This window comes from Nanorana parkeri, unplaced genomic scaffold, assembly GCF_000935625.1.
Source record: "Nanorana parkeri isolate BGI_ZX_2015 unplaced genomic scaffold, ASM93562v1 scaffold24, whole genome shotgun sequence".
Classification (NCBI taxonomy): domain Eukaryota; kingdom Metazoa; phylum Chordata; class Amphibia; order Anura; family Dicroglossidae; genus Nanorana; species Nanorana parkeri.
Genome location: NW_017306292.1, coordinates 1,738,606 through 1,764,804, shown reverse-complemented (window position 1 = coordinate 1,764,804; position 26,199 = coordinate 1,738,606). Strand labels below are relative to the sequence as shown.

At 43.9% G+C, this 26,199-nt stretch overlaps 1 protein-coding gene across 1 annotated transcript in view; it reads left to right on the top strand.

Annotated features, from left to right (window-relative positions):
* Positions 1–10,715: 10,715 nt before the first annotated feature.
* BEND4 (BEN domain containing 4) overlaps positions 10,716–26,199 on the top strand; it is a 73,991-nt gene continuing 58,507 nt past the window's right edge. Inside the window, exon 1 of the mRNA XM_018564650.1 lies at positions 10,716–11,283. Coding sequence (XP_018420152.1) covers positions 10,878–11,283 — 406 coding nt within the window. The 5' untranslated portion in view covers positions 10,716–10,877. The remainder of the gene's footprint in view (positions 11,284–26,199) is intronic.

The window sequence follows — 26,199 nt, the reverse complement described above, 5'->3', positions numbered from 1 at the left end:
AAAACTAGCTGTTTTTGTGATTTATTTTTTATATTACAGGTTTTAACAGAAGTAGATGAGCATCCAGTTTTTAATGTTATCAGCAGAAGAAAAGAAATTAATTCATAGCAGCCAGAGTTTTTGGGTGGCCACCCAGAAGAAAGAATAAGTCTATCCTAAGACAGAGCTAACTGGCTCACCTTTATAAAAATGAACCAGTCCTGGATCAGTCCCCCGCAGCTGATTTGACTGATTAAATTATTTCTTAGAATATGGCCCTAAAACCATTAATACCCCATCAATATCCCATCCCATCATACATCATTGCCATTCACTAACACCGCTGTTGGCCTGTCATCCATTGCCATCATGTTCGACCTCTGCTAGCATGCCAGCATTATAACCTCTTCCCATTGCTGCTGTGCTGCCATTCATTAACATTTCCTGTCATCGCTTCTGGCCTGAAATCCATTACCATCTCCTGCTACCAGTGTTGGCCTGCCACTAGGGATGCACCAAAATTAACATTTTAGACCTAAATTTCAGTATTTGTCAGGCTGAAACTGAAACAGAAAATTACCATTTTTCCAACCTTTCTAAAATTTGATATTTCCCCTTTGGAACAGAAAAAGAGATTGAAGGCTCAAAGTCCTAAATCTCTTTTTCCGCAGCCCCTGTTATGAATAAACAGGAAGCCTCTATACTGAGCTGCTCCTGTCCATTCATAAAGTAGTATCAGATACTATGTCTACAATCATGAATGAACAGGAAGTGATGTAGAGCACTTCCTACTCATTCATAATTGGGGACACAGTAACTAAATACTGTGTCCTCACTTATTAACAAACATGTTTGAGCAGTACCTAGAAGGATCAGCAAATATTTCACATATTTTCTGATCCTCCCCGCTCTCAATCCTGAACTGTTCCACCCCTCCTGCAGCTCTCCTCCTCGCCACTGACACTGTCAGTCTTGACATCTTCTCTCCTCCCCACTGAGCACCAGCAGCTGGATCAGATCAGTGTCCCCTCTGACCCCCGCTGCCTCTGCCGACACTGGGGGGGGGGAGAGCAGCACAGATTGCAGGGGACACAGACAGAAGCAGCTGGCGCCCAGCAGGGAGGTAGAGAAGTTGGTGATCATTTTTGGCCGTTTCTTTTTAATATCAACATTTTGCCCATAGTATCATTTTCGGCTGAAATGTTTTGGCAGTCTAAATTTTGGTGCATCCCTACCTGCCACCATTATCATCTCTTCCCACCCCTGGTGGCCTGCTTTCATATACCATCTCACGCCACTGATTTATTTTTTTTATAATAAACAAGTTTTTTTTTTTTGTTTAAACATTTTAAGTGCTTCCATGAAAAATCCACAAGGCCAACACAGGCATCTGAAAAGTAAGACAAATTGTTTTCTTGAGATACAAGAAAGCAACAAAACAGGTTGGGGTTCACATAACATTTAACTAGTGTTTCTTGTACTAAACAGGCACATTGAGGTAAAGTCACCACACACTCACACACACACACACAAGGTGTGCTAGCTAGAGAGGAAACTATGGGGTCTATTCACCACGAAGCTGCCGAAGGATCTAGCCGTAGCTTTGGCCGATGCTTCGGCCCCAAGACCCCTTCGGTTCAGTAGAACCGAAGGGGTGCTGTACAGGCTATTCAGTATAGCCCGTACAGCTCCCGAAAGTGGCCGAGCGGCTCAGTCGAGCCGAGCACATATGCCTTAGGTCGGCTAAGCCGCGCTGAAAGCCGAAGCTGGCCAAGCTGCTTCTGAAAGCTGGGCGGAGCCAGCCGTGATCTTACGGCTGTCTCCGGCCACTTGCAGAGAGATCAGCGTCCCTGGTTACCTGCTAACCAGCGACACTGATCTCCAAACAGCAAACTCTCCCTGGCGCTCCGGGAGTCTCCCGCTCCCGGTCGCCAAGGAGAGAAACACTGCTGTTTCTTTTTTTTTCTATTCTGACACGGAGCCATGCCAGAATAGAAAAAATAGAGCGCCCGGGAGAGTTTTTTTTCTTCTTTTTTTTTGACGGCTAGAGCCGCTTAACAGTGTTTGGCTCACTTCACTTCAGGTCGGTCATTCACTCGGCTGCCTACGGTAGCTTAGTGAATAGACCCGTATGGAACCAGAAAGGGTTTTGAACCAGTGTTACAGGAGGTCAGCTGTTTGGGATCATGAGGAAAAGCAGAGGGATGTTGAAAGTGTGATCTCTCCACTAGGTCCTCTTTGGCTCTTTGTAGTTGGTTCTCAATATCTGTAGTGATCAGGTTTGAAGGGTGCCTCCTTGTCTAAGCCAAGGTCCTTGGCTTGCTTGTCTGAAAGCTTAGTCAGTTTCACTCCAAGCTTATCGAGATGAGCAGCTGCCACTGCTTCATCAAGCTTCTTGGGCAGGAAGTACACTCCTACAGGATATTTATCGGTGTTGGTCCACAATTCAATCTGCGCCATGACTTGGTTGGTGAAGGAAATGCTCATGACAAAGCTTGGGTGGCCCATGGCACATCTCAAATTTACTAGATGGCCTTCAGCAAGCAGTATAATGTGGCGTCCGTTTTTCAGGAGGTAGCGGTCCACCTGCGGCTTGATGTTCACTTTCTTATCCACATTTACATTCAACCATTTTACATCGAGTTCAACATCAAACGTCAAATTTAGAACTTTCAATATGGGACACCGATCTCAAAATGAAAAAGTTCCCGTTGGTTGGGATTTTCTGCATGATTCCCTCCTGTTTTTGGCTTACAGAGCTGATATAAGCAGTTCACAAACTATGGAGAAGAAAGTTTTACATGCACTGAATAGTGGATGTGAATTTTAGATAGACATCTTTCATGGTAGTAAGGGGAAGGGTCATTACCTATAAACTATACCTAAGGGTAATTTACCTATAACCTACAGAAAATGCCCTAAACCAGGAATTATAAAGCCTAACAGTGTATCTATAGTCAACACTTCTTGAATAGAATGGTGAGGGGTTGGGTCCCCTGTCGGGTTTTTATTGCTGCATCGCTTCTAGGAATATTCACCCTTGCTATTTGTTCTGGGGATGGGAAATCAAGAATTTACAGCTGTCACCAGAACAGAAGGTGAGGGGCAGTCTTACAAGGGAGACACATGTTCCAGTGACAACTAATTTGGAGAGAGTTCCTCCCATTTCTACTGACAGAAAGTGATGGGTAATCTCGCCCAATTTCTCCCCAATGGACAAAATCAAGACTAACAATTTTTTAATCACTCCCCACTTTATTCAAAATCAAAAAAAGGTTTAGTACCATTTTTGGGAATTGCTAAAATATAAGACCTACCCCGAAAATAAGACCTAGTTGTGACCTTTACCAGGACCGGTGGTGGCATAAGGGGGAACGTGAAGCGCCACGGCAGAGAATCAGCGGTGCCAACGAAGCCAGCGCTAGAGGAAGCGAGGCGGCAGAGGAGGGAGCAGAGCCGCATAAGCCGATGTTTCCTCTATAGCGCCGGCTCCTGTCACAGGCAGAGTGATACCAAATGCACTCCACCGGTGAGGAATCCATAGTGAAAGCGCACTTCACTCATTCTGGTTACCAAATTGCTCTTGGAAAGCTACAGCACCCCCTGATTGTCCTGATCACCCTATTCTCAACTTTGCCATTTTGGATTATTTAATTTGGATTTGCACTAACTTTGGATTGTTGTACATTAAAAAAAAAAATAAGACCTACCCCGAAAATAAGACCTAGTGTGTTTTTTTGAGCCCAAAAAAATATAAGACAGTGTCTTATTTTCGGGGAAACACGGTATACTTAAAACTTCCTACAAACATTAGACAGTGGGCTGATGTCCATGTATGACCTGACCACCAGATGATCTATTTAACTAAAGATTTTTGTACAAACATGCATGCCCTAATAGAGTATAAACTCTATTCCATTTCTTGCATGTAGATGTATAAAAATACTTTTTACATTAAACACAGCCAATAATTGTTTTTAGTTTTGTGTGCAGAGTGGGGAAAAGTTAGAAACCGTATCAAGCTTTTATTGCTGTGTGTGTCCATGTTAGGGAGATTTCCCCTTACTTCCTGCCCCAGAAACACCACAGGAAGTAAGAGAAAATACTACAAGAGTGATAGAAAATCCCACTTTTGACAAAAGTCCCGAAAACAATGTGCCCATTTCCCCCATCTCTTGTTCAAGTGACAATAGTCAAATTTTCCATTTCCATGGGCAGCAGTAGACCAGGGGTGGTTTAAAATACCCATTCCAACGGTGGCTTGGCTTCAAGCCGCTCATAGACCACCTTCTACACACGCCCATCCCTTGATTGATGCGACCCTTCGAGAATTCACGATCCTAAAGAAACAGAGAAGCATAACCTCCATTGAGGGCCCCATGACACCACTGCTAAACAATCCGGAGTTTGCCCCGGGGACCACCCCGGAATTCCAACAGTTTTGGCCAGTAGACAAACCGCTTAGGGCCCATCAGTTCTATTGTCATCAAAAATTTCTCGATAGAGATCAATTGACACACCTAACCAGAAATGGGAAGCTCCCGTGGTAGGTATACCTACAGATTCGGCACTTCTTGACCAGGAGTTCTGCTAAGACTCAACTTGCACGAGAGCTGACCCTCCTAGAAAAATTATGCACAAGCGACAGGCCCCAAACTCATCTGATATCACAGCTATATTCCTTACTGAATGGCACTCAAACTAAGGGTGAACGGGCCCTGCGACTCAAATGGGAAACAGAACTTCATAATCCCCTGACTGAGGACGAATGGAACGAAATATGCCTGAATGCGCATAGTAGCTCCAGTAACAGCCGCACACAGGAAACGAACTACAAGATCCTAACACACTGGTACAGAACCCCACAAATTCTACACAGAATTTACCCAGATGTACCTAATACATGCTGGAGATGCCTATCAGACACAGGTACTCTACTCCATGTATTCTGGACTTGGTCACTTCTTCACACATATTGGACGAAAATTCATGAAGTCACTACACAGGTCACGTGCATACCTCTCCAATACTCACCGGATACATTCCTGCTGCACAACCCAGCTAGACACTCATCACTGCCAAACAAAACCTTACACAAGCACATGATTAATGCAGCAAGAATGCTCATTCCGAGACACTGGAGGGCATCACACCCACCTTCCCTGTCTGAATGGATCAAACAAATAGACCAGATATATGAAATGGAGGAATTACTGTTTACAAAACGGGATGTACTAGAAAAATTCTTTCGAATTTGGGCTCGATGGGTACACTTCACCACCACACCAGAATATGTGTCCCTGAAATCGACCACATGATAAACCAAGAGATATGAAGCTCAATAGGAAACCGTATCGACTAAGAGCTGACAACCGGGTAGAGGAGTCACATGTGGTCGCAGAGAGTTCACTTCCCTCAATCTTACTTTACTTCCTCTTGCTTCCCCTCTCTCTTTTTTTTCTCAGACTTCTAACGGGGGCACTATAGAGGACACCAAACCCCCTCTAACTGAAACCGTTACAGTTCAAAACACGCTAACGCAAAGAGGTGGTACCCCTAACATCTACATAAAAGCATCACTAAACAACCACCCCCTAAAGAAGACTGATGAGTGTTATATAGCGTGTATGCAGTAATTGCCTTACCGTGATCTTTATACTATTTTTCTGACAACAATGTACTAAATGTCCATCTTGCGGATTTTGTACAAGTTTTTATCATTCTTACTTACCTGTTCTGTAAATGTGAAATATTCAAATAAAAACTTATTGAAAATAAAAAAAAATTCCATTTCCCTTCACTTCCTATCTTTTCATCATTTAAGTGTTAGTTGGCATTTTAATTCAAGATTTCTCTTAGTCCTGAATGAGTTCTGGTGAGTGCCCAGTACTAAATCATTTATGAGTATTAGCATTAATATACAGTTGTATATACCAATCAGCCATAACATTATAACTACCCACCTAATATTAAGTAGGTCCTGCTTTTGCCGGCAAAAAAGTCCTGAGACCGAGGCATGGACTACACTAGACCTCTAAGGAATGCTGTGGTATCTGGTGCCAAGCCATCAGTAGCAGTCTCTGCAAGCAGTATCTTTTAAGTTCTGTAAGTTGCGAGTTGGGGCCTCCATGGATCAGTTTTTGCAGCACATCCCACAAATCCTTGATTGGATAGAAATCTGGAGAATTTAGTCAAGTCAACACCTTGAACTCATTGTTGTGTTCCTCAAACCATTCTTGAACCATTTTTGCAGTGTGACAGGGAGCATTATGCTGCTGAAAGATGCCACTGCCAGGGATTTATTTGGTCAGCAATAATATTTAGGTGGGTGGTTCATGTCAAAGTAAAGTCCACATGAATGGCAGGACCAAGGTTTCCTATCATAACATTGCCCAAACATCACACTGTCTCCACTGGCTTGCCTTCTTCCCATAGTGCATCCTGGTGCCATCTCTTCCCCACATAAGCGACAGACACACACCAGGCCATCCACATGTTGTAAAATAAAACGTGATTCATCAGACCAGGCCACCTTCTTCCAATGCTCCGTGGTCCAGTTCTGATGCTCACATGCCTATTTTTGGTGCCTTTGCCGGTGGACACTGGTCAGAATGGGCACCCTGACCAGTCTGCGGCTATGCAGCCCCATACCTAACAAACTGTGATGCACTGTGTGTTCAGACACATTTCTATTGGAACCAGCATTAACTTTTTCAGCAATCTGAGTTACAGTAGCTCTTCTATTGGATCAGACTACACAGGCCATCCTTCGCTCCACACGTGCATCAGTTGGCTGCCCATGACCCTGTCGCCGGTTCACCGGTTTTGCTTCCTTTGAACACTCTTGATAGGTCCTGACCACTGCAGACCTGGAACATCCCACAAGAACAGCAATTTTGAAATAGCTAAAATCCTTACGCTTAGCTATTTTTTCTTCTTCCAACACTACATCAACTTCAGGGACAAAATGTTTACTCACTGCCTAATATAGCCCTTCATTTTCAGGTGCCATTGTAACGAGATAATCAATTTTATCCACTTCACTTCTCAGTGGTCATAATGCAGGGCTGTAGCTACCATGGGGCGAGTGAGGCACATGCCTCAAGAGCAGCTGAGAGGGGGCGCAGCCAGGGCCAGCTTGGCTGTTCCCCTTCGCTCCTGTTGCCATGGCAAGCACAGGGCACCATGGCAACAGGGGCACCCCCGCTCACCCCCGCCTGTATGGGTAAAGGCAGCAGGGATCCGATGAAAAATAGAGCACTGCTGCACTCAGAATGGCAATTTTCTTTTCTTTTTAAAAAGGGTAATGTCAGGGGTTTAGACCCCTAATATTTCCCCAAACCCCCCTTTAGTAAAAAAAAAAAACCCACAAACACACTCATGCACACATATTATTAGACATATGCAAAGACTAAAAATTTGTTTTGGACGAAATGAACAGAAACTAAAAATGTTTTCATTAATTTCTTCAAACAAAATTTTGGATTTGTGCACCTGTGCATTCTGCACATGCGTGCCGCCATCCTGGAGGTGGGGCACATGACGTCACATGATGCAGCGCGTGTGCGGCGTCGAGTGACATCACACGTCTGTTGGGGGGGCACAATTTTCTATTCTTGCCTCGGGCGCAAAAGGAGCTAGCTACAGCTCTAAACAGAGTTCAGCACTGGCCATGTTTAGGCCTCATATATATTTGCCTTGCAGTTCATACTGAAACCTTATCCAGATTTCGCTAGGGCTGTGTCTGCATAGTGTTTTATCAAATATTTAAGTTGATAGATGAGTCGCCTGATGGCTGTTGTATTGTTGAATGCATTGATTTGGTACTTTTCTCTTTCCTTTAAAAAGGGCAGTGAAATTTAAACTATGTTGGTAGTAAGAGGTAAAAGCTCAAAGTTCTCTCTGACCTATTGAGGAATATATCACCGCATTATAAATAAAATTCTTCTAGAACAACCTGGGAGCTGATAAGCCTTGGACTCTAATGCAAAAAATATCATCTATTTTGTTCAGTAACAACTTCCTCAAAGTTTACAAGTAGGGGAAACACATAACAAACATGCAGAAAAAATAATACACAACAAAAAGTGGTAGAGCCCTGCATTCAGCATATAATATGAATATTTCTGAAAATGAGGTATTAAGGTAAGCTGCCATGACAATTGATAGTGAGTAATTGACACCAAAGCAATTGATCTAGCTGGAAACTTGTCTGATCTTTTTAAAATTCAAATTGACTGTTTAAAATGCACTTCCTACATTAGGAATTGTTCTTGGGAAAGGCAGTTCTACACATTTCAGCTTCTTCTATAAAGGATGATCAAATGTCAATGACATCCTATTCTGTACACCCAACCACTGATTGTGTTAAGTAAACCCTTTGTCATTCCTGGTTGTGTTGAGCAAAGCCTATATCATCCCCGTTGTGTTGAGTGCGCCCTAGGTCATCTCAGGTCATGTTGAGTACAACCTATTTTATCCACGGTTATGTTGAGCCCACTTTATGCCATTCTCAGTTGTGATGAGCACATCCAATATAATTCCTAGTTGTGTTGACCACAGCCTATCTCACCCCTTGTTGTGTTGCTCATCACTGATTCCCTGGTTACATAGAGTGTACCCTATGTCATCCCTGCTTGTGTTGAGCATACCATAAGTCATTCCTGGTTGTGTTGAGCACATCCCGTGTCATTCCTGGTTGTGTTGAGCACATCCCGTGTCATTCCTGGTTGTGTTGAACACACACTATGTCATTCTTGGTTGTGTTGAGCACACCCTATGTCATCCCTGAATGTGATGTGCGCACCCTATATCATCTTTGGTTGTGTTGAGTGTACACTATCCCTATTTAATATCTGGTTGTATTGAGCAGACCCTATCACATCCCTGTTTCTGTTCAGCACATATGTCATCTCTGGTTGTGCTGAGCGCACTCTTTCTCATCCCTGTTTGTGTTGAGCACACCCTATGTCATCTCTGGTTGAGCTGAGCATAGTCTATGCCATCCCTGGTTGTACTGAGTACACTCTATGTCATCCCTGGTTGTGTTATGCACACTCTATCTCATTCCTGGTTGTGTTGAACACATATTATGTCATCCCTGGTTGTGTTGAGTGCAACCTATGTAATTCCTGGTTGCGATGAGGACACTCTATATCATCTCTGGTTGTAATAAGCACACCCAATGTCATCCCTGGTTGTGTTGTGCACACTCTCTCATTCCTGGTAATGTTGAGCAAACATTGTCATCACTTGTTGTGTTGAGCACACTCTATGTCATCACTTGTTGTGTTGAACACACACTGTCATCTCTGGTTGTGTTGAGCATACGCTATGTCATCCCTGGTTGTGTGGTGCACACTCTACGTCATTGCTGGTTCTGCACGTTCTACCTTATCCCTGGTTGTGTTCGGCACACTCTATCTCATCCCTGGTTGTGTTCTGCACACTCTATGTCTCCCCTGGTTGAGCACACTTTATCTTATCCCTGGCTATGCTGTGTCTACTCTATGTCACACCTGATTGTGCTATACACACTCTATCTCACCACTGGTTGAGCACATCTTATATCATCCCTGGTTGTTTTGTGCACACTCTCTCATCCCTGGTTGTGGTCTGCACACTCTATCTCATTCCTGGTTGTGTTGTGTACACTCTGCGTCACGTCCGGTTGTGTTGTGCACACCATCATTCCTGGTTGTGTTGTGTAACTCCGTGTCATCCCAGGTTGTGTTGTACACCCTATCTCATCCCTGGTTGTGCACACCCTGTCTCATCCCTGGTTGTGTTGTTGTACACCCTATCTCATCCCTGGTTGTGTTGTGCACACTCTGTGTCATCCCTGGCTGTGTTGTGCACACTACGTGTCATCCCTGCTTATGTTGTGCACACTCTCTCACCCCTGGTTTTGCACACCTTGTCTCATCCCTGGTTGTGTTCTGCACACCCTATCTCATCCCTGGTCCTGTTCTGCACACCCTATCTCTTGTGCACACTCTCTCATCCCTGGTTGTGGTCTGCACACTCTATCTCATTCCTGGTTGTGTTGTGTACACTCTGCGTCACGTCCGGTTGTGTTGTGCACACCATCATTCCTGGTTGTGTTGTGTAACTCCGTGTCATCCCAGGTTGTGTTGTACACCCTATCTCATCCCTGGTTGTGCACACCCTGTCTCATCCCTGGTTGTGTTGTTGTACACCCTATCTCATCCCTGGTTGTGTTGTGCACACTCTGTGTCATCCCTGGCTGTGTTGTGCACACTACGTGTCATCCCTGCTTATGTTGTGCACACTCTCTCACCCCTGGTTTTGCACACCTTGTCTCATCCCTGGTTGTGTTCTGCACACCCTATCTCATCCCTGGTCCTGTTCTGCACACCCTATCTCATCCCTGGTCCTGTTCTGCACACCCTATCTCATCCCTGGTCGTGTTCTGCACACGCTATCTCACCCCTGGTTGTGTCCTGCACACCCTCATCCCAGGCTGTGTTGTGTGCACTCTATGGTTGTGTGAAGTTGCTCAGGTCGGGGTTCCCTGTGTTCCAGCAGCTGTGATGTACTTGTCGGAGTAGGAAACGTCTTGCTGTAATGGTGCAGACCCCCAAGGACATGCACAGCGCCGGGGGGAACCCTCAGGTTAGGGCTCAGGCTGCACTCCAAGCACCTGGATTGCCAGCACCCAGCATAGCTCAGCCAGCTTCAAGGCAGCAGCAGCTGCAAGACCCGCCCCTTCCCCCCATCATCATTAGCAAATATTACCCTAAACACTTGCTCTTTACCTCCCTTCTCCCTCCAGGCATTGGAGAGGCCGCCTGTCAATCACACGGCACCCCTGCACGGCTCAGCAGCAGTGCAACAGCGACAAGAAGACGAGCCGAGGGAAGGGAAAGCACGGAGAGATGGAGGAGGAGATGCAGCCAGCAGAGGAGGGGCCCTGCATCCCTAAAATCTACAAGCAGAGGAGCCCCTATAGCGTCCTCAAAACCTTTTCCAACAAGAGGTCCATGGGCAGGAGGTACGAGAGACCCACCATGGTGGAGATTCCACATCTGGGGGCACCTGCAGGGCAGCTGCACGCACACTTTCAGCACCATCCAGCCTCCATCAGCAACAGCGAGCAGCAGCAGCAGCAGCAGCATCATTACCAGCAGGCTCACAGCTCCTATCAGAACGGGCCCATCAGAGCTGCCACATCCACCTCCTCCCTGTGCCAGCAGAGGGGAGGTGCCCCAACTGGGCATCTGGGCTCCTCCAACAGGTCCTGCCAGCAGTCCACCAGCGAGAGCACCCTGGAACTCAGTGGAGGTAGGTGCGGTCATTTGTCGGGGTGCCCTGGGGATCTGATGATTGGGGGGTCACACGCTGATGATCGGGGTTCACTGATCTCATCCCAGTTGTGTAGAGTGAGTTGTGCCCATGTGTAGGTATTGTGTGCTGTGACAATGTGTACTCTCTGCCATGCCCACTTTACATTGATATAGAAAAAGTTAACTTTGTAGAAGTTTTCTTCCTCTGGTAGTGTGGCAGCGTTCACTGCCCTGTGTGTTGTATACAGAGGAAACTTGTCTATGTCTAAAGCTCACTCATCATACAACAAGGCAAGGGTCTGGGGAGGGGGAGATCTGTGTATTATATAGCTTTAGGATGCAGAGATCATCTAGGGATCACTTTGTAGAAGTTTTCTTCCTCTGGTAGTGTGGCAGCGTTCACTGACCTGTGTGTTGTATACAGAGGAAACTTGTCTATGTCTAAATCTCACTCATCATACAACAAGGCAAGGGTCTGGGGAGGGGAGATCTAGGTATTATATAGCTTTAGGATTCAGAGAACATCTAGGGATCACTTTGTAGAAGTTTTCTTCCTCTGGTAGTGTGGCAGCATTCACTGGCCTGTGTGTTGTATACAGAGGAAACTTGTGTATGTCTATAGATCACTGGGGGGATCTGGGTATGATAGGGCTTTAGGATTCGGAAATCAGCTTGGGATCACTTTGTAGAAGATTTCTTCCTCTGGTAGTGTGGCAGCATTCACTGACATGTGTTCTGTATACAGAGGAAACTTGTGTATGTCTAGAGATCACTCATCATACAACAAAGGGTCTGGGGGGGATCTGGGTATTATAGGGCTTTAGGATTCAGAGATGAGATCACTCATCGTACATGAAGGCAAGGGTCTTGGGGGGGTCTGGCTTTATATACAGCTTTAGGATTCAGAAATCAGCAAGGGATCACTTTGTAGAAGTGGCAGATTGACAAAGTAGCAGATTCTTGTACTGGGTTCAGCTGTTGCAGTGAAGAGTGTCTTTATTAGATTTAGATACATTTTGTTACATTGAATTACACTTTGACAGATCAGGATAAGCTGCATTCAATATGAACACTGGCTTGTGATCAGGATAAGTGTAAAGTTGTGTCTATCTCCTCAGTTATAGAGGAATGCTACACAGGAAGAGAAGCGTGCAATGATGATCAGCCTTAGATCTCCGAGCCATGCTTTTTTCTAGGCTCATTGACATCCCATTTATTTATATTCTACAGGTATTTATATATCACCGACAATTTCTTCAACACTTTTCATCCTGTACATTCAAATCAATCCCTGTCCTCAAAGAGCTTACACTCCTTTACCCATGCAACCCTGGGATATAGTGTCCTGCAAACTCCATGCACATGGTGTCCCTGTTGGGATTCAAACCAAGAACCCTGGTGCTGCATGGCAGAGCAAACCACTAAGCCTCTGTGCTGACCCATTTTAGAACAAGTGGTATGCATGCTCTGTGTCCTCCTGCATCCTATCAGCTTGTCTTTGGAGTACTGGAGGAAAACCATGCGACACAGGGAGATAGTGTCCTGCAAACTCCATACAGATAGTGCCCTGGTCAGGATTTAAACCAAGAACTCCAGTGCTGTAAGGCAAAGCAGATCACAAAGTATCTGTGCTGTCCCATTTTGCATCCTCAGTATCCCAGTTTGTTAGTCAGTGCAATGAAGACGCCAGCATTGTAAATGACATGTATTGGTCATTTTGTTTTGTGTTATACCTTGTTAGACTGATCAGATTTCGCTTATTGCCTTGAGGAAGCAAGCAAACAATTGTCTATGGAATTTCCTTTAAAGAACATTAAAGAGAACCTGTCAGGTTGGCAATATGGAAGCTGCCTTAGGTTCAGACTCAAGGACGGTCATTCTTATCATTGCTTCTCTACCTTGTGCCCTGGAACAAGCATATGTATCCCAACATATCAGATGCACATTCACTTCTTTCCGGGTCAGAAGCCCCGGAGCTTGCATCTTCAAAAACAAACCAGCAGCGGCAGCCAATATTTCTACTCTAATAGATTCCTTTTGTCATTGTGATGTGTCCACAGTTAACTCTACATACAAAGCATGACCAATCCTAATATGGCACAAAGGAGAATTCATAGAGAAGCCATATAGGTAACACAGGAGCCACAGGATTCTTTTAAGGAGCCAGCTCCATTGATGAAACCTAGAGAGAACCTCAAAACGTAGGTGCCTCCTGTAATCTTTAAGGAGCATTGGCTACCTGGCTCCTGGGATATGTACAGCCCGGGGTGAGAGGTACTGTTATTTTTTGTCTGCGCAAAATTTGTCAGGAGGATATTGGGCTTTACATGACTTTGCTGGAACTGGATATTTATGACAGAGGAACCCATCAATGGTGAAATAAATAATGATATTGATATTATCTGGGAACAATTGTCGCGCTGCCATTGTGGAATGTTAATATTACACTTTTTCGCGGAGTACACACTTTTTCTGGTAAGCTCCTTAGAAACAGATTAGGATCAGGTGGTCCAATATTGTTATGGCATTACCATGCACAGGCAGATATTTCACCAGGAACATTGAGGGGTCTGGCCATGTTCAGCTCCATTGCTGGAACCTGTCATGACTTTGGTCCCTGTCCCATTTGATGTAAGGCATATTGCCTTTTCCATGAGAATGACTGGTAATGTTCCATCTCAATGTTTGATAACACTCCTTAGAAATGGAGGTGCTAATTGTCACTTGTAGGATAACCTCTGCATGGCCTGAATAGCTTCATATTTGAATAGGTCTGTGTTTGTTCCAGGTATGTTTAAAGCTACAAACTGCTTCATTCCCCAACAATTCTCAAGTATACTTCTAATACCAATACTGGTGCCAGTTTGGGGGAATACTCCTTGTCCTGGGCAGAGAGTAGACACATTGGTGCAAATGTGCAGCAAACATTATTCATTGCAATATTTCTGCTGGTTATACATCAGGACCCATACATTAGGTCATAGGATTAGAGTGAGATAAAATACTTGATTCCGCTATCCACCATACACAGAATGGATGGGGGAATATCCCCTGCCGGCCATTGTATTCTGACAGATGACACACATGGCTACCAGAATACCAGAATACCCAACCAGTAACTGCAGCTGACAGTTAATTTCAGCAGAATCAGCAGACTGTTTTGGGCAGTGTACGATCAGCTTTAGGCCCCTTTTTTACATGGGTCCCGTCTGTTCCGATCATCAGGGAATCCAAGCACAGATCTCCTGCTGATGGGAGCAGTACGGGATAGACGTCACTCTTGTGACATCGGTATCCATTTGGATTTTCCCTCCATCTTGTGATGGAGTTAAAAACTGAGCTGTATGGACCCATGTTAGGTCTATGGGGAGTCAGATATAAGCAGACATGTGTCCATACACATCACCACCATTACAATCAGGTCCACCAAATGGAACTCTGTTTTTCTTTGTCCGGACCTAGTCGGAGTCGGGTGTAATCGGATGTAACTGTACGCACATCCATTTAGATCCAGCAGGCCATAGACTGTCATTGGGCTTCCGATCAGATCTGCCTGAAAAACTGACAGGTGAACCTGATCGGACCTCCCGTGTGAAAGGGGACTAACAGTGATTCAGTGTATGTTATGTTCCTATCATAGACTGGACCCCAGAAATCAGACATAGTTCTATAATACCGCAGGCTGCTCACTCCTGATATTATTAATAGACACAGCACATCCAGTAACATATTTGTTGTGCTCCTTTTCATTCGGCGGATTAGATTCAGCTTCTATATGTAAAAAGGATGCTGAACAATTCCATCTTCCCCATTCCAGGCTGACAGAGCTCTGATGTATGATCTGACAGCACAGCTGATAACATCCTTGAGGCAGAGATATATGCAAGGTTTCATTTACAGAACATCTCAGAGCTCTTTACTGGTTCCTTGTCTGCACTTCTCAGACCACAGATAGTGGACAGTCCCTCTGATAATTAATGAGAACGCTCGTTGCCTATATCCTGTGCACACTACATGGATGCTGTAAAACAATTAGGAAGAATCTTGTTTTCTTCACACATAATACATGCTGGAATCTCTTTGTGGATCTAAGAAATGGGCAGCACTCTGCTGTGTCAATGTCCCATTCGGTATTAGTAGATTGATTGCTGTAGGTAATAGCTTGTGAGTGTTACAATACAATGACATTGAAATGTTATACATCAATAAATATTGAAATCACTGTGGCCATCTATTGTCTTTTAGCTGTCAAGGACTACAAAGCACAATGAAAGCTTCAATGTTCATCAAAGAAATGTACGCATTGTTTCATAGCAACCAATCATATTCATGCTTGCATGGGAAAATGACAGATGGAAAAAGAAAGTCTGAATCTGATTGGTTGCTGGTCATACTGCAAATAGTATGATTAAGAAACCTCTATGTGTCAGCACTTCAGAAACTGCTGTGTCTCCCTGCTGGGACTTATAGTCCTATAACATGGTCTCTGGGTTCTTGTACATATGTTCCATGCTTGGTGTTTACTTTAAACTTGTACTGTCAGCACTTTGTAAACTACCTCTTACAGTGCGGGGATTAATACAGGTTACAGATGTTGACTTTTGGCCTGCTTATTTATAAATATGACATATTTTATATTGTAAAGCGCTGTGCAAACTGTTGTTGGCACTATATAAATCCTGTATAATAATAATAATAATATTATTCAGTAGAGTAGACATGTAGTTCAATGTAGAGAAGTAGCAGTATTCATGTATGTAGTAGCAGTATTCATGTATGGAGTAGCAGTATTCATGTATGTAGTAGCAGTATTCATGTATGTAGTAGCAGTATTCATGTTTGTAGTAGCAGTATTCATGTATGGAGTAGCAGTATTCATGTATGGAGTAGCAGTATTCATGTATGGAGTAGCAGTATTCATATGACATATTCAGTAGAGTAGACATGTAGTTCAATGTAGAGAAGTAGCAGTATTCATGTATGTAGTAGCAGTATTCATGTATGGAGTAGCAGTATTCATGTATGGAGTAGCAGTATTCATGTTTGCAGATGCAGTTGTGATGCAGTCTGTTCAGTTTGACAGGTGCATCAAAAATCGTGTCCCAATGCTTTCCAATGGGATTTCTGGTGCTCTGTTCACACCAGTGCAGTCTGTTCTGATGCAGTGAGAAAAAATACTGCTTGCTCATTTTAGCTGCACTTGATCACAATGGAATGCATCAAAAATGCATGCAAACACACCAAAACGGAACACATCCAAAAAATGCATAATTGGAAGTGCTCTGACAGGAAGAAGGAAGTGACATAATGGTCTAATTTGCATTTTGAGTTTAAAAAACAGAACCATGACAGCTAGCTCCGCCCAACTGTTTCCTATTGGCCGGCACCTGCTGAGTCTTCTGGCAGGTCCTCGCCAATGAATAACAGCTGGGCGATGCCGGCCGTGACGTCACAACCTGCTACGCCCAGTTGTTGTTGTTTAATGACAGTTCAGCGTCCCCAGGTCATCTGGGGACACGGATCTGTCATTACAACTGGGCAGAGCCAGCCATGAGATCACGGCCATTTCATTACACACTTTATTTAGGACCCACTGACATCATCACTGGGTCTCTCTGTTTCTGTATGCAATGCAGCCAGATCATGGCTGGTGGGAAGGGCTGGTAGGGTGCTGTACATATATTCCTGGGCACAGGAAACTGTGGTAACTCCTCCATGCGATGATGAACATTTATGCTTGAAAGAAGTGAAACCTAATGTATGAAAGGGGAAGGCCAGAAACAGTCAGGATGTGGAGGAAAGTGCTAGATAATGCTGGTCGTCCTCCAGACAGAAAATGAGGTGGTCTCTATCTGGCTTGCTGTCGTTTCTAATGCACACTGTGAGAGGCACACAGTGGGCAGGGAAATGATAGTTAGCAATTTCAGTGAGGTTTATAGCCTGTAAGACTGTGTAAGACTGAAGGGAAGGCTGGAGTTCAGCCTTACATATATCCCCTAACACTTAAGTCACGATCTAACATTTTATCTTTTATTCACCTCCCTGAACACCAGCAATTAAACTTACCCCTAATCCTTGAACCTAACACTAACCTGTTGTAGCCTCTAACCTAATGTTAACCCTTAGAGCTGCCTACTTACACTGGCACCCAGAGCTTTAGGTCATTGTGATCCTGGTACTGAGGACCACTGATTTCGTACCCTGGATCCTTCACAGTGTGACCAGATCAGAGGATCTGTGAAGAAATGAGGAAAATGTTGCAGTAGAATGTCTTTGTAGCCGCTTGCTTCCTGTAGATGGTCATAGGATCATGTATGTTTATATGTTCTTGTCGGAGGAGACCAATGACTTCTGCTTGCTGAAGCATTTACCAATGTCCCTGTGAAATCCCATTTTTGTAGCACAATTAGATCAAGCCGGTGATATTGGACTATGTTATTATTATGCTTCAAAGTCCAAAAATGTTTCTCCGCGTTCAAAGTGAAAATAACACATTTTAAAAAAAACTTGACAAAATGTCAACTTCTCCAGTTCTTATATGCCATATAGAAGATCAAACAACAGATAACTGCGGATGTGAAGAAAATAAAAATACTGATTTCTTCTGTGCAGAATATTATGGGAGCATAATGCTGGTAAACAATGGGAGCTCATGAACATAGACACACACACACACACACCGTAAAGTGCACCTGTCACAAATCTGGGCAATTCAAGCTAGTATCGGTATCGGTGCCGATACCGAGTAAATGCTCCGATACTAATCCTGATACTCGAACTTCCAGTTTCAGGAAGCCGGACAGCAAGTTATTTAACCGCTGCCCGAATTCCTGATTGGCCTGTCTCCATGCTCCCTCGTCACCAGGGACCATGTAGCTGGCTTCCTGGCCAATCAGGAAACCGGGGGGCGAGTCATTACCCGCCCCCCGGTTTTCTGAATGGCCAGGAAGCCGACTCAATGCTCCCAATCAGGAAGACGGAAGGCATGTAATGACTCGCTGTCAGGAAGCCAGGCGGCGAGTCATTACCCGCCCCCAGACTTCATAATAGGCCAGAAAGCCAGCTCCATGCTTCCCTGTCATCTGGTGACGAGGGAGCATTAAGCCGGCTTCCCGGCTAATCAGAAAGCCGGGCAGCGAGTCATTACATGCCGCCTGGTTTCCTTCATAGGACTTCCGGTATTCGGTATTGGTGAGTACCAAAAAAACATGTCGGTACTCGTACTAGATACCGAAAACTGATATCGGTGCATCCCTAATTCAAACTGAACTTATAATGAAGAATGGAGAAGTGAAAGCCATATGTGGAAACAATCAGTAAGTTCAGACATACAGAGGGCTGTACATATTGACCAATTGTTTTGGTAAACTATAAAAGACGAGTTCACAGCGAGTAATGCTACATTCACATTTTGGATTCCTGAGGTAGGAATCCCAAATGTCACGTTTAGATGGTGCCAAACTAGGGAGGTGCCCAGCCAAACATGTACAGAAGTTGAGATGTTCCCGTGGCTTCGGCCGCCTGTATCTCTGCATCTACTGATCATTTTAACAATTTTGTGGAATTAAAGGTCACCACTGTTTATTTTTGCAATCATATGTTGTTAGATCTGTGTGTTTACCTAAAAGTGGACTATGCAGTAAAATTCTGAATTTGCCCAGGCCCCCTCCACCATGACAAATACTGTTAGTAGATATAAAAAGTGTCTGTAAAGAGGAAAAATTTGAATTATACTTACCTTCCCCTGCATCAGCATCCTTCCGCGAAGATTCCTGGGCAATGCAGAGCAAGCCAGCCCTCACATCACAATAGTGTTTTCTCATGTATTCCCCAGGATCTAGTTGGAAGCCATCCTTACCTGGGCACCATGGGTGAAAGACATGGGGTGAGGTAAGTATAAACCCAACTTTTAGATAGTTACTGTACATTTTACACCTACTAATAGTAAGATATATTTGAAGGTGGCCTGCAAATTCTACTTTAATGATCTAAGTCCTTTAAAGGAGAACTATGGGGTTAAGGCTTTTCCCCATAGCTCTCCTTAGGGTAACGGGAGGACACAAACTAGCGTCCTCCTGTCACCCTAGGCTCAGTATACCACGAGCTGTAGCTCACGGTATACTGAGACGCCGCAGCTGAAGCGGATCCCGACAATTATGCCGGGACCCACCCAGCTGCGTGACTGACAGCTGGCTCTGCCTATCTAGAGGCAGAGCCAGCTGTACCCGCCCCCTCTCCCGTCCGTTCAGCCAGTCAGCGCTGGCTGATCGGAGGGGGAAATCCAGCTCCTCCCATTTCACGGCAGAGAGCCGTGGCAGGATCGAGAGGTGAGCAAACGCCGGTATGTGTTCGCTCACCTCCCGATCTACTGAGCTGACCTGTGACAGTCTCATTGTCACAGGTCGGCTAGAACTATGAGGTGAGTGAAAAGCACTCACCTCATAGTTCTCCCTTAAACCCGTCATGAGTACTCATGACAGGTACTCAGATGTACTCACAGTTTAAAGGCCACGTTTACCTTTAGGACTGTGTTTCATGGTCGCGTCACAATATTCCAGCTTTACGGTTTAAGGCCAGGTTCACCCCTTTTTCTGGACCAGATCTGGAATGCGGTGCATTGCATTTTTATAGCGATTTTGCCATTTTTCCGGAGCGTGTTTTTTTGTGGGGTTTTTTTTCCGCTTAAAATGGGCTTTCAGGTGCGGTCCAAAGTGTTTGCATGCATTTGTATGAATTGTTTATGTGCTCCAGTGCATTCCAGACCAGAGAAAGTAAGACAAGCAGTATTTGTTTTGTCTGGACCGGAACAGATTGTGCTGGTGTGAACAGACCTCAGGAATACGATAGGGATAAATTGGGATGCTTTTTTGGTCTGGGAACAAACTGGTCTGGTCTGGACATGATCCAGACATGGTGTGAACAAGCCCTAAAAGCAGTGTGACTGATTTAAAAGTTCCATAGCACTCAGTCTAGGTTTAGCTTTCATATCCGGACATGTAAGGTGACAACAAATGATAAAAATTTGATTAGTTTAATTGGCATCTTCTCTTTTGATGTTGCCAGTTGAAGCCCTTCCAGATTCTGTGTTTGCCTAGGTCGAGCTACAAAATGAAAACTGAAATCTAATAGGTTGCCGAGGAAAGAGCATGTTATACCTTTACTACTGATGTCATAAATCAGCTTTAGCTAGCCTCACTTATTAAGGAATTTTAAAGATTAATGAATGCGTATGTACAAAGTGCACGGACCCTTAGCACCCTCTCAAGGGTTAGTTTCCTCTAGTAAGATTAGAGAATAATGCATTCTAATTAGATGTTTTGGCCTATTGTAGTGCACTTTGCTCTTTTGCATTAAACTGACCTTGTATGTTGTGCTTGTCGCATGGCAGATTCATTGTAACCATTTTAAAAATAAATTTTTCTTCAAAATATTCCAAGTAGTATTGGGATTAATGTGCTTGAAGCTTGACCATTTTGCTACCTAGGTACATGGAAATAATTAAAAATTCTTAACACTTGCAGCAGGGCTACCCGCGCACTGCGAGAGTTAAGTTCTCGTTGTTGTCTTGGTTCAAACATAACAAAGTTATACTTACCTGAACTTCGGATCTGGCTGGCTGTGACAGCGCTCCTTCGAGCCTGTCTCCTCCTCCACTGCAGTGAAGGTATGTCCCTCGGCATCCTCACGTCCTATACACTCTGTATAGAAAATAGTGACTCAGGGACTTTAGATCGCTGCAGCCGAGGGGGGGAGCAAGGTGAAAGGGACCGGTCTGAGAGCCGGCCTCCAAGGATCGGGTAAGTATAACTTTTTTATTTTTTAACCCTAGACAAAGACGAGTACTTAACCCTTGCAGGGTTGTGCCCATTGCAAGGGTTAGGAATTCTTTTCCCTGGAGTTCTTCTCTAAGCCATTTTTTTGTGGGCTCCATCGGCTTTCTGTGGTTGTGTTACAATATTATTTTTCTTTTCACAAAATACAAAGCATTCTGTTCATGGACAAGGGGGGATTAAGTCGCATACACACCTTTCCTCTCCCTTTGTCCATTCATTTGTCTCCTTGTATTCTGTGAAACAAAATACACAACTTTTGTGAATGGATGAGGGGAGAGGAGAGGGCGGGCATGCAACTAGATCTCCCCTTGTCCATTCACAGAACGCTTTGTATTCTGTAAAAAGACTTTCTTGTGAATGAACGAGGGGAGAGAAGGGGCTGAGAATATATGACTAGAGCCCTTCCCTGTTGTCTCTTGTCCTTGCAGCGCCAGACTTCAGCGCTACGTATATTATCTAGCAGGTGCAAATCAATGAATTCTAAAGTGAACAGGACACTGTGAAGCATTAAACACATATTACCAGAGGTAACTTATTTTTCCCCTCATTTGTAAAAAAAAGTCTGTGGCTAAAGTTTAGCTTTAAAAACAAGAATACACTGCTGAGACAAGCATGGTGGCTGCGTTCTGTGCAGCTGTACAGCTGTACAGATCACTAACTCCAGAAAACAGAGACAGTTATGTGTTGCCTAAGCTGGGGAAAACCTTGTAAACCCCATCTCCCTTTCATTTCTTTTGCAGGATTTACTTAGAAATTGTCAGTGGCAACTTCAAACCAGGTGCTGAAGTTGCTGCTATAGGGAAGAGTGGGGTAGAGTGATTGACAGCATTCGGCTCCTTAACATCTGGCTTTGTGAAGTCTGGACCGTTATCAGAAATCAGCCATTCTAAGATGGACTGTTTTTTTTTTAGGTAGCTGCCACAGTAGATTCTCATGGATGATGGATCAATTGGTTTCAGTGGTAGCTCCACTCCAGGTCATTTTTTTTATCTGAAATCATAGCTGATTTCAGATAAGGGCTCAAGGTTTACACAGCCCTCAAGTGTTCAGTGGAAATGAATGAGCTGTGCACAGTAATCAAGTGCAAGTGAAGGAAGTTGGGTATCTTCTGGAGAACCTCTTTAATGAAAAATAATTTGGCTGTTGCAGTGCACTGTATGTAATGCAGCTACCTATTCCTATTCATGTTTCCTATCCCTCAGTAAAGAAACACTGCCTCTATCTCCCTATTGTATCTAATACACATGCATGCATTAATTGTCTCATTGTGCTGTCCTTCTGCCTGATTTCATGATCAGGATTATTAACACAAAAAAAACAAGCTGGAGCCATTTGTTGATGCACAGCTCATCTCCTCCGAGGATAGCTTAGAGTTAAAAGTAGGAGAATTTTGATGTGCGACCAAAGTGTGGCATCAGGAAATGGGAAACTGCATCTTTAAGCAGAACACAATCAAAAATGAATTACAATAAATCCTATATAATTGCATAGGTCATTCTCTTTAATGAGATTTTATTAACCTGACTGTCAAGCTTTTGAGTCAGGCAGATATTTTATCTTCTTCAACTGATAAAAGTGTCAGCTATAAACCACCATATAAATATTCATAAATCTACACATCTGTGGCAGCCTATCAGCATCATTCTTTTGGACATTAAAAGCATTCTAATTACTTTCTGTCTAGCAGAGCTGAGATGCTGCCTGCTATAGTGTGTGTTTGGCAGTCATGATTGCTTTTGTTTGCCATCACAAATAGCAGCAGTCTATTTCTTATATTGATAGTTCAGAAAATACTCCCGGCTTGTGACTGATATAGAAAGGGGTGGGAATGAGCTACCCGCATTTGGGTAGCATTAGAAAATGTCAAAATATCTATTTTCTGATGAATATAAGGCAATCTTGAGTTTTAAGCAAAAGCACTGCAAAAGGCAGCAGTCAGGGGCAAAATGGAGTAACCCATAGCAAGCGCTAGTATATTAGTTGACCAAAGTCACCATAATTCTGATTGGATGCTGTGAGTTACTGTTCTTCTTTATTGTGTAAACTTGATCAACTAGAATATTTTAGATTAAACTCACTGCTCAGTATGAGATCTTTGGTCATTGTGAGCAACATTTTCAACACCTGCCTGTCTGCCTACAGATCACGAGGGCCCAAAGCTGACACAACCTATCTTCATCATTTCTATACTTATGCATTTAGGGGATTGCTCCCTGTTCTTAATGGAAAAAAGAACCATCATCGAGATTGAACAATTCAAGGCAGAGATATTCCATCACCCTGGAGAGTGTCTACAGCCATATTATATAGACTGAGAGACACACAAACCCTAGAAACAATTAAGGTGGAAGCACAAGGAGGATCTTGCATTATGAACATTGTCAGTAAATAATATCCCATTCCAACTTGGTATAAATATAATTATATTGACAGTACTGCGGTATGGTCGATACATCATCTAGATACTTGTGTAGGAGTGTTTGCTGGACCTGTAGTATGTGAGACGGCTTAAAGAGAAATGACGTCCTGGTTTTATTGGTCTCACATCGGTTCTGGACTCTTGTGCTATTTCAGACTAACAGATCTGTACAGCCTTGGGTTGGGAGGCAGGTTACTGACATCACACATCATAAGACTGTCGAAACTGGAAGTCTGAGCTGTCTTATCAGCCCGGCAATGAGGCATGCCAGTCTGGAGTCAACGACATGCCAGGCTCATTGCTGTAAAACATAATACAGGTAGGATTTTTAAATCACCCAATTATTGTGCATACAAGAGGAAGCATTGTAGACCGTGGTGCTCAAATATAATGTGGCCAAGCAAAGACTGTTTAACCCACCATTAGAGTTTTAGAATATTGGAGGAAACCTTTGCAAACATGGGGATAGCATATAAACGTCATAAAGAAAGTCGCAGAATGCCATTGATTATATCTGTACACAGGTGGTGATTTACAAGAGAAAATCTGTTTTTACCTTATACAATGAATCTGTCCTTGCAAAAAACATAAAGTCCAGTGAACAGGGGAGGATTCTTTTTTAGTTAAATTCACCTGACAGGATTGGGTGTTTAAAGTGAAAATAGGATTACCGGGTATCTTTAAAGTGACACTAAACTCAGGAGTTAAATCTTAAAAATACATTACAGTACCTTAACTATTAGCAAAAATATCTCCTTTTTGTGTATTACTCGACTGTAGATTCTTAAACGATCTCTGAATTCATGCTGACACTCTCCTCCTTCTAGAGGGTGGCTACTTTTGTTTCCCATAGTCCCTGTGTGTGTGTTGTAAAGTAGTCACCGCTCCAAGATCACTCCTTTGATGGACTACAATCTCACGTTTAGTTTACTAATTTGTATTGAGATTGTAATCCATCACAAGAGCGAGCTTGGAGCAGTGACTACTTTACAACACACACAGGGACCATGGGGAACAAAAGCAGCCACCCTCCAGAAGGAAGGACAGTGTCAGCACCAATTCAGAGATGATTTGAGGATCTACTGCTGAGTGATACACAAATAAGATACATTATTGTTAATAGTTAAGGTGCTTTAATGTATTTTTAAGGTTTACCTCCTGAGTTTAGTGTCACTTAAAAAAACCTGCTTTGTTAAATATCTCTTTATGCCCTCATTGACTTAATTCATGCTTATAAAGTCTGACAACCTCATAGATTCCATAAGGATAAAAGGTCAATTTTATACTTGGGGCTAAGCACATGTAAAAAAATGATAAAATCTATGGGGGAGGGGTAAAGTTGAGTAAATAAATGATGGGGAAGGATTTGGGAGATCTTGTAGATCACAAACATAAAATGGACCTGAGCTCATAAAGTGAACTGCTGTCTTATAGGAACATCTAGAGATGTTAATTGTGCCTAAGCAGTACTATAAAAAGATTTACCGCTTGTCGTGAATAACTCCTTCAATTCAAGGATCTCTCCACTTCTGCTTAATCATTTTTGTGGGTCTGTGATCTAATTTTTCTCCAGCTTTCCTGCTGCTGCTTTATTATTCCCCCACCAGTCATCAGATCACCAGTCACCAGGGAGGCAGCTCTGACACGAGGAAACAAAGCCCTACAAGATGAATGCCTCCACACAGAGACAGTGCAAAACAATGCATGGTAATCAGTAATAGGGATACGATCATACTGGAATAGAAATACTGGTGACTAGTCTTGTGCACTCTGCTTGCCACAGCTCTCACAGTTTAGATTCTCTTTAAAGTCCAGTTGAAATCACAGAAAAAGATATGTAGTCAGATACTGTACTAACAGCCTCTGTTTTCATTGCCATACCTGCACTTTCCTGTTTTAAGAGTTGTGGAGGAAGTGTAAGTATGGTGGTGCAGTTTTAAAAGGCATTAAAGGAGAACTATGGGGTCAGTGTTTTTCCCCATAGTTCTCCTTAGGGTAACGGGAGGACACAAACTAGCGTCCTCCCGTTACCCTAAGCTCAGTATACCGCGAGCTACAGCTCGCGGTATACTGAGACGCCACAGCCGGAGCGGATCCCGACGTAGATGACGGGATCCGCCCAGCTGCGTGAGTGACAGCTGGCTCTGCCTATCTAGAGGCAGAGCCAGCTGTACCCGCCCCCTGCCCCATCCGTTCCGCCAGTCAGCGCTGGCAGATCAGAGCGGGGAAAGGGGAATCCAGCCCCTCCCCCTGTCACGGCAGAGAGCCGTGACAGGATCGAGAGGCGAGCGAACCCGGTATGTGTTCGCTCACCTCCCGATCTACTGAGCCGACCTGTGACAGTCTCATTGTCACAGGTCGGCTAGAACTATGAGGTGAGTGAAAAGCACTCACCTCATAGTTCTCCTTTAAAGTTAGACCCAGTGCTCTCAGTATTCAGCATTCAGTAACAGGCCTAGTCACACCTAGACACCCCCTCCCCTTCTCTGCAACCCAAGTCTGTGTGAGGAAGCTTCATTCTAGGGGTATGGCTGTTACTCAGCTCTTCAAGCTCAGAGAGGGCATTTCTGACAAGAAACATTTATAAATCCTAATAACATAAAAAGAATGTGTGGGAATTCAGTTAGACTTTAAGTACAGCATGCAATGCTGTCTTCTAAAT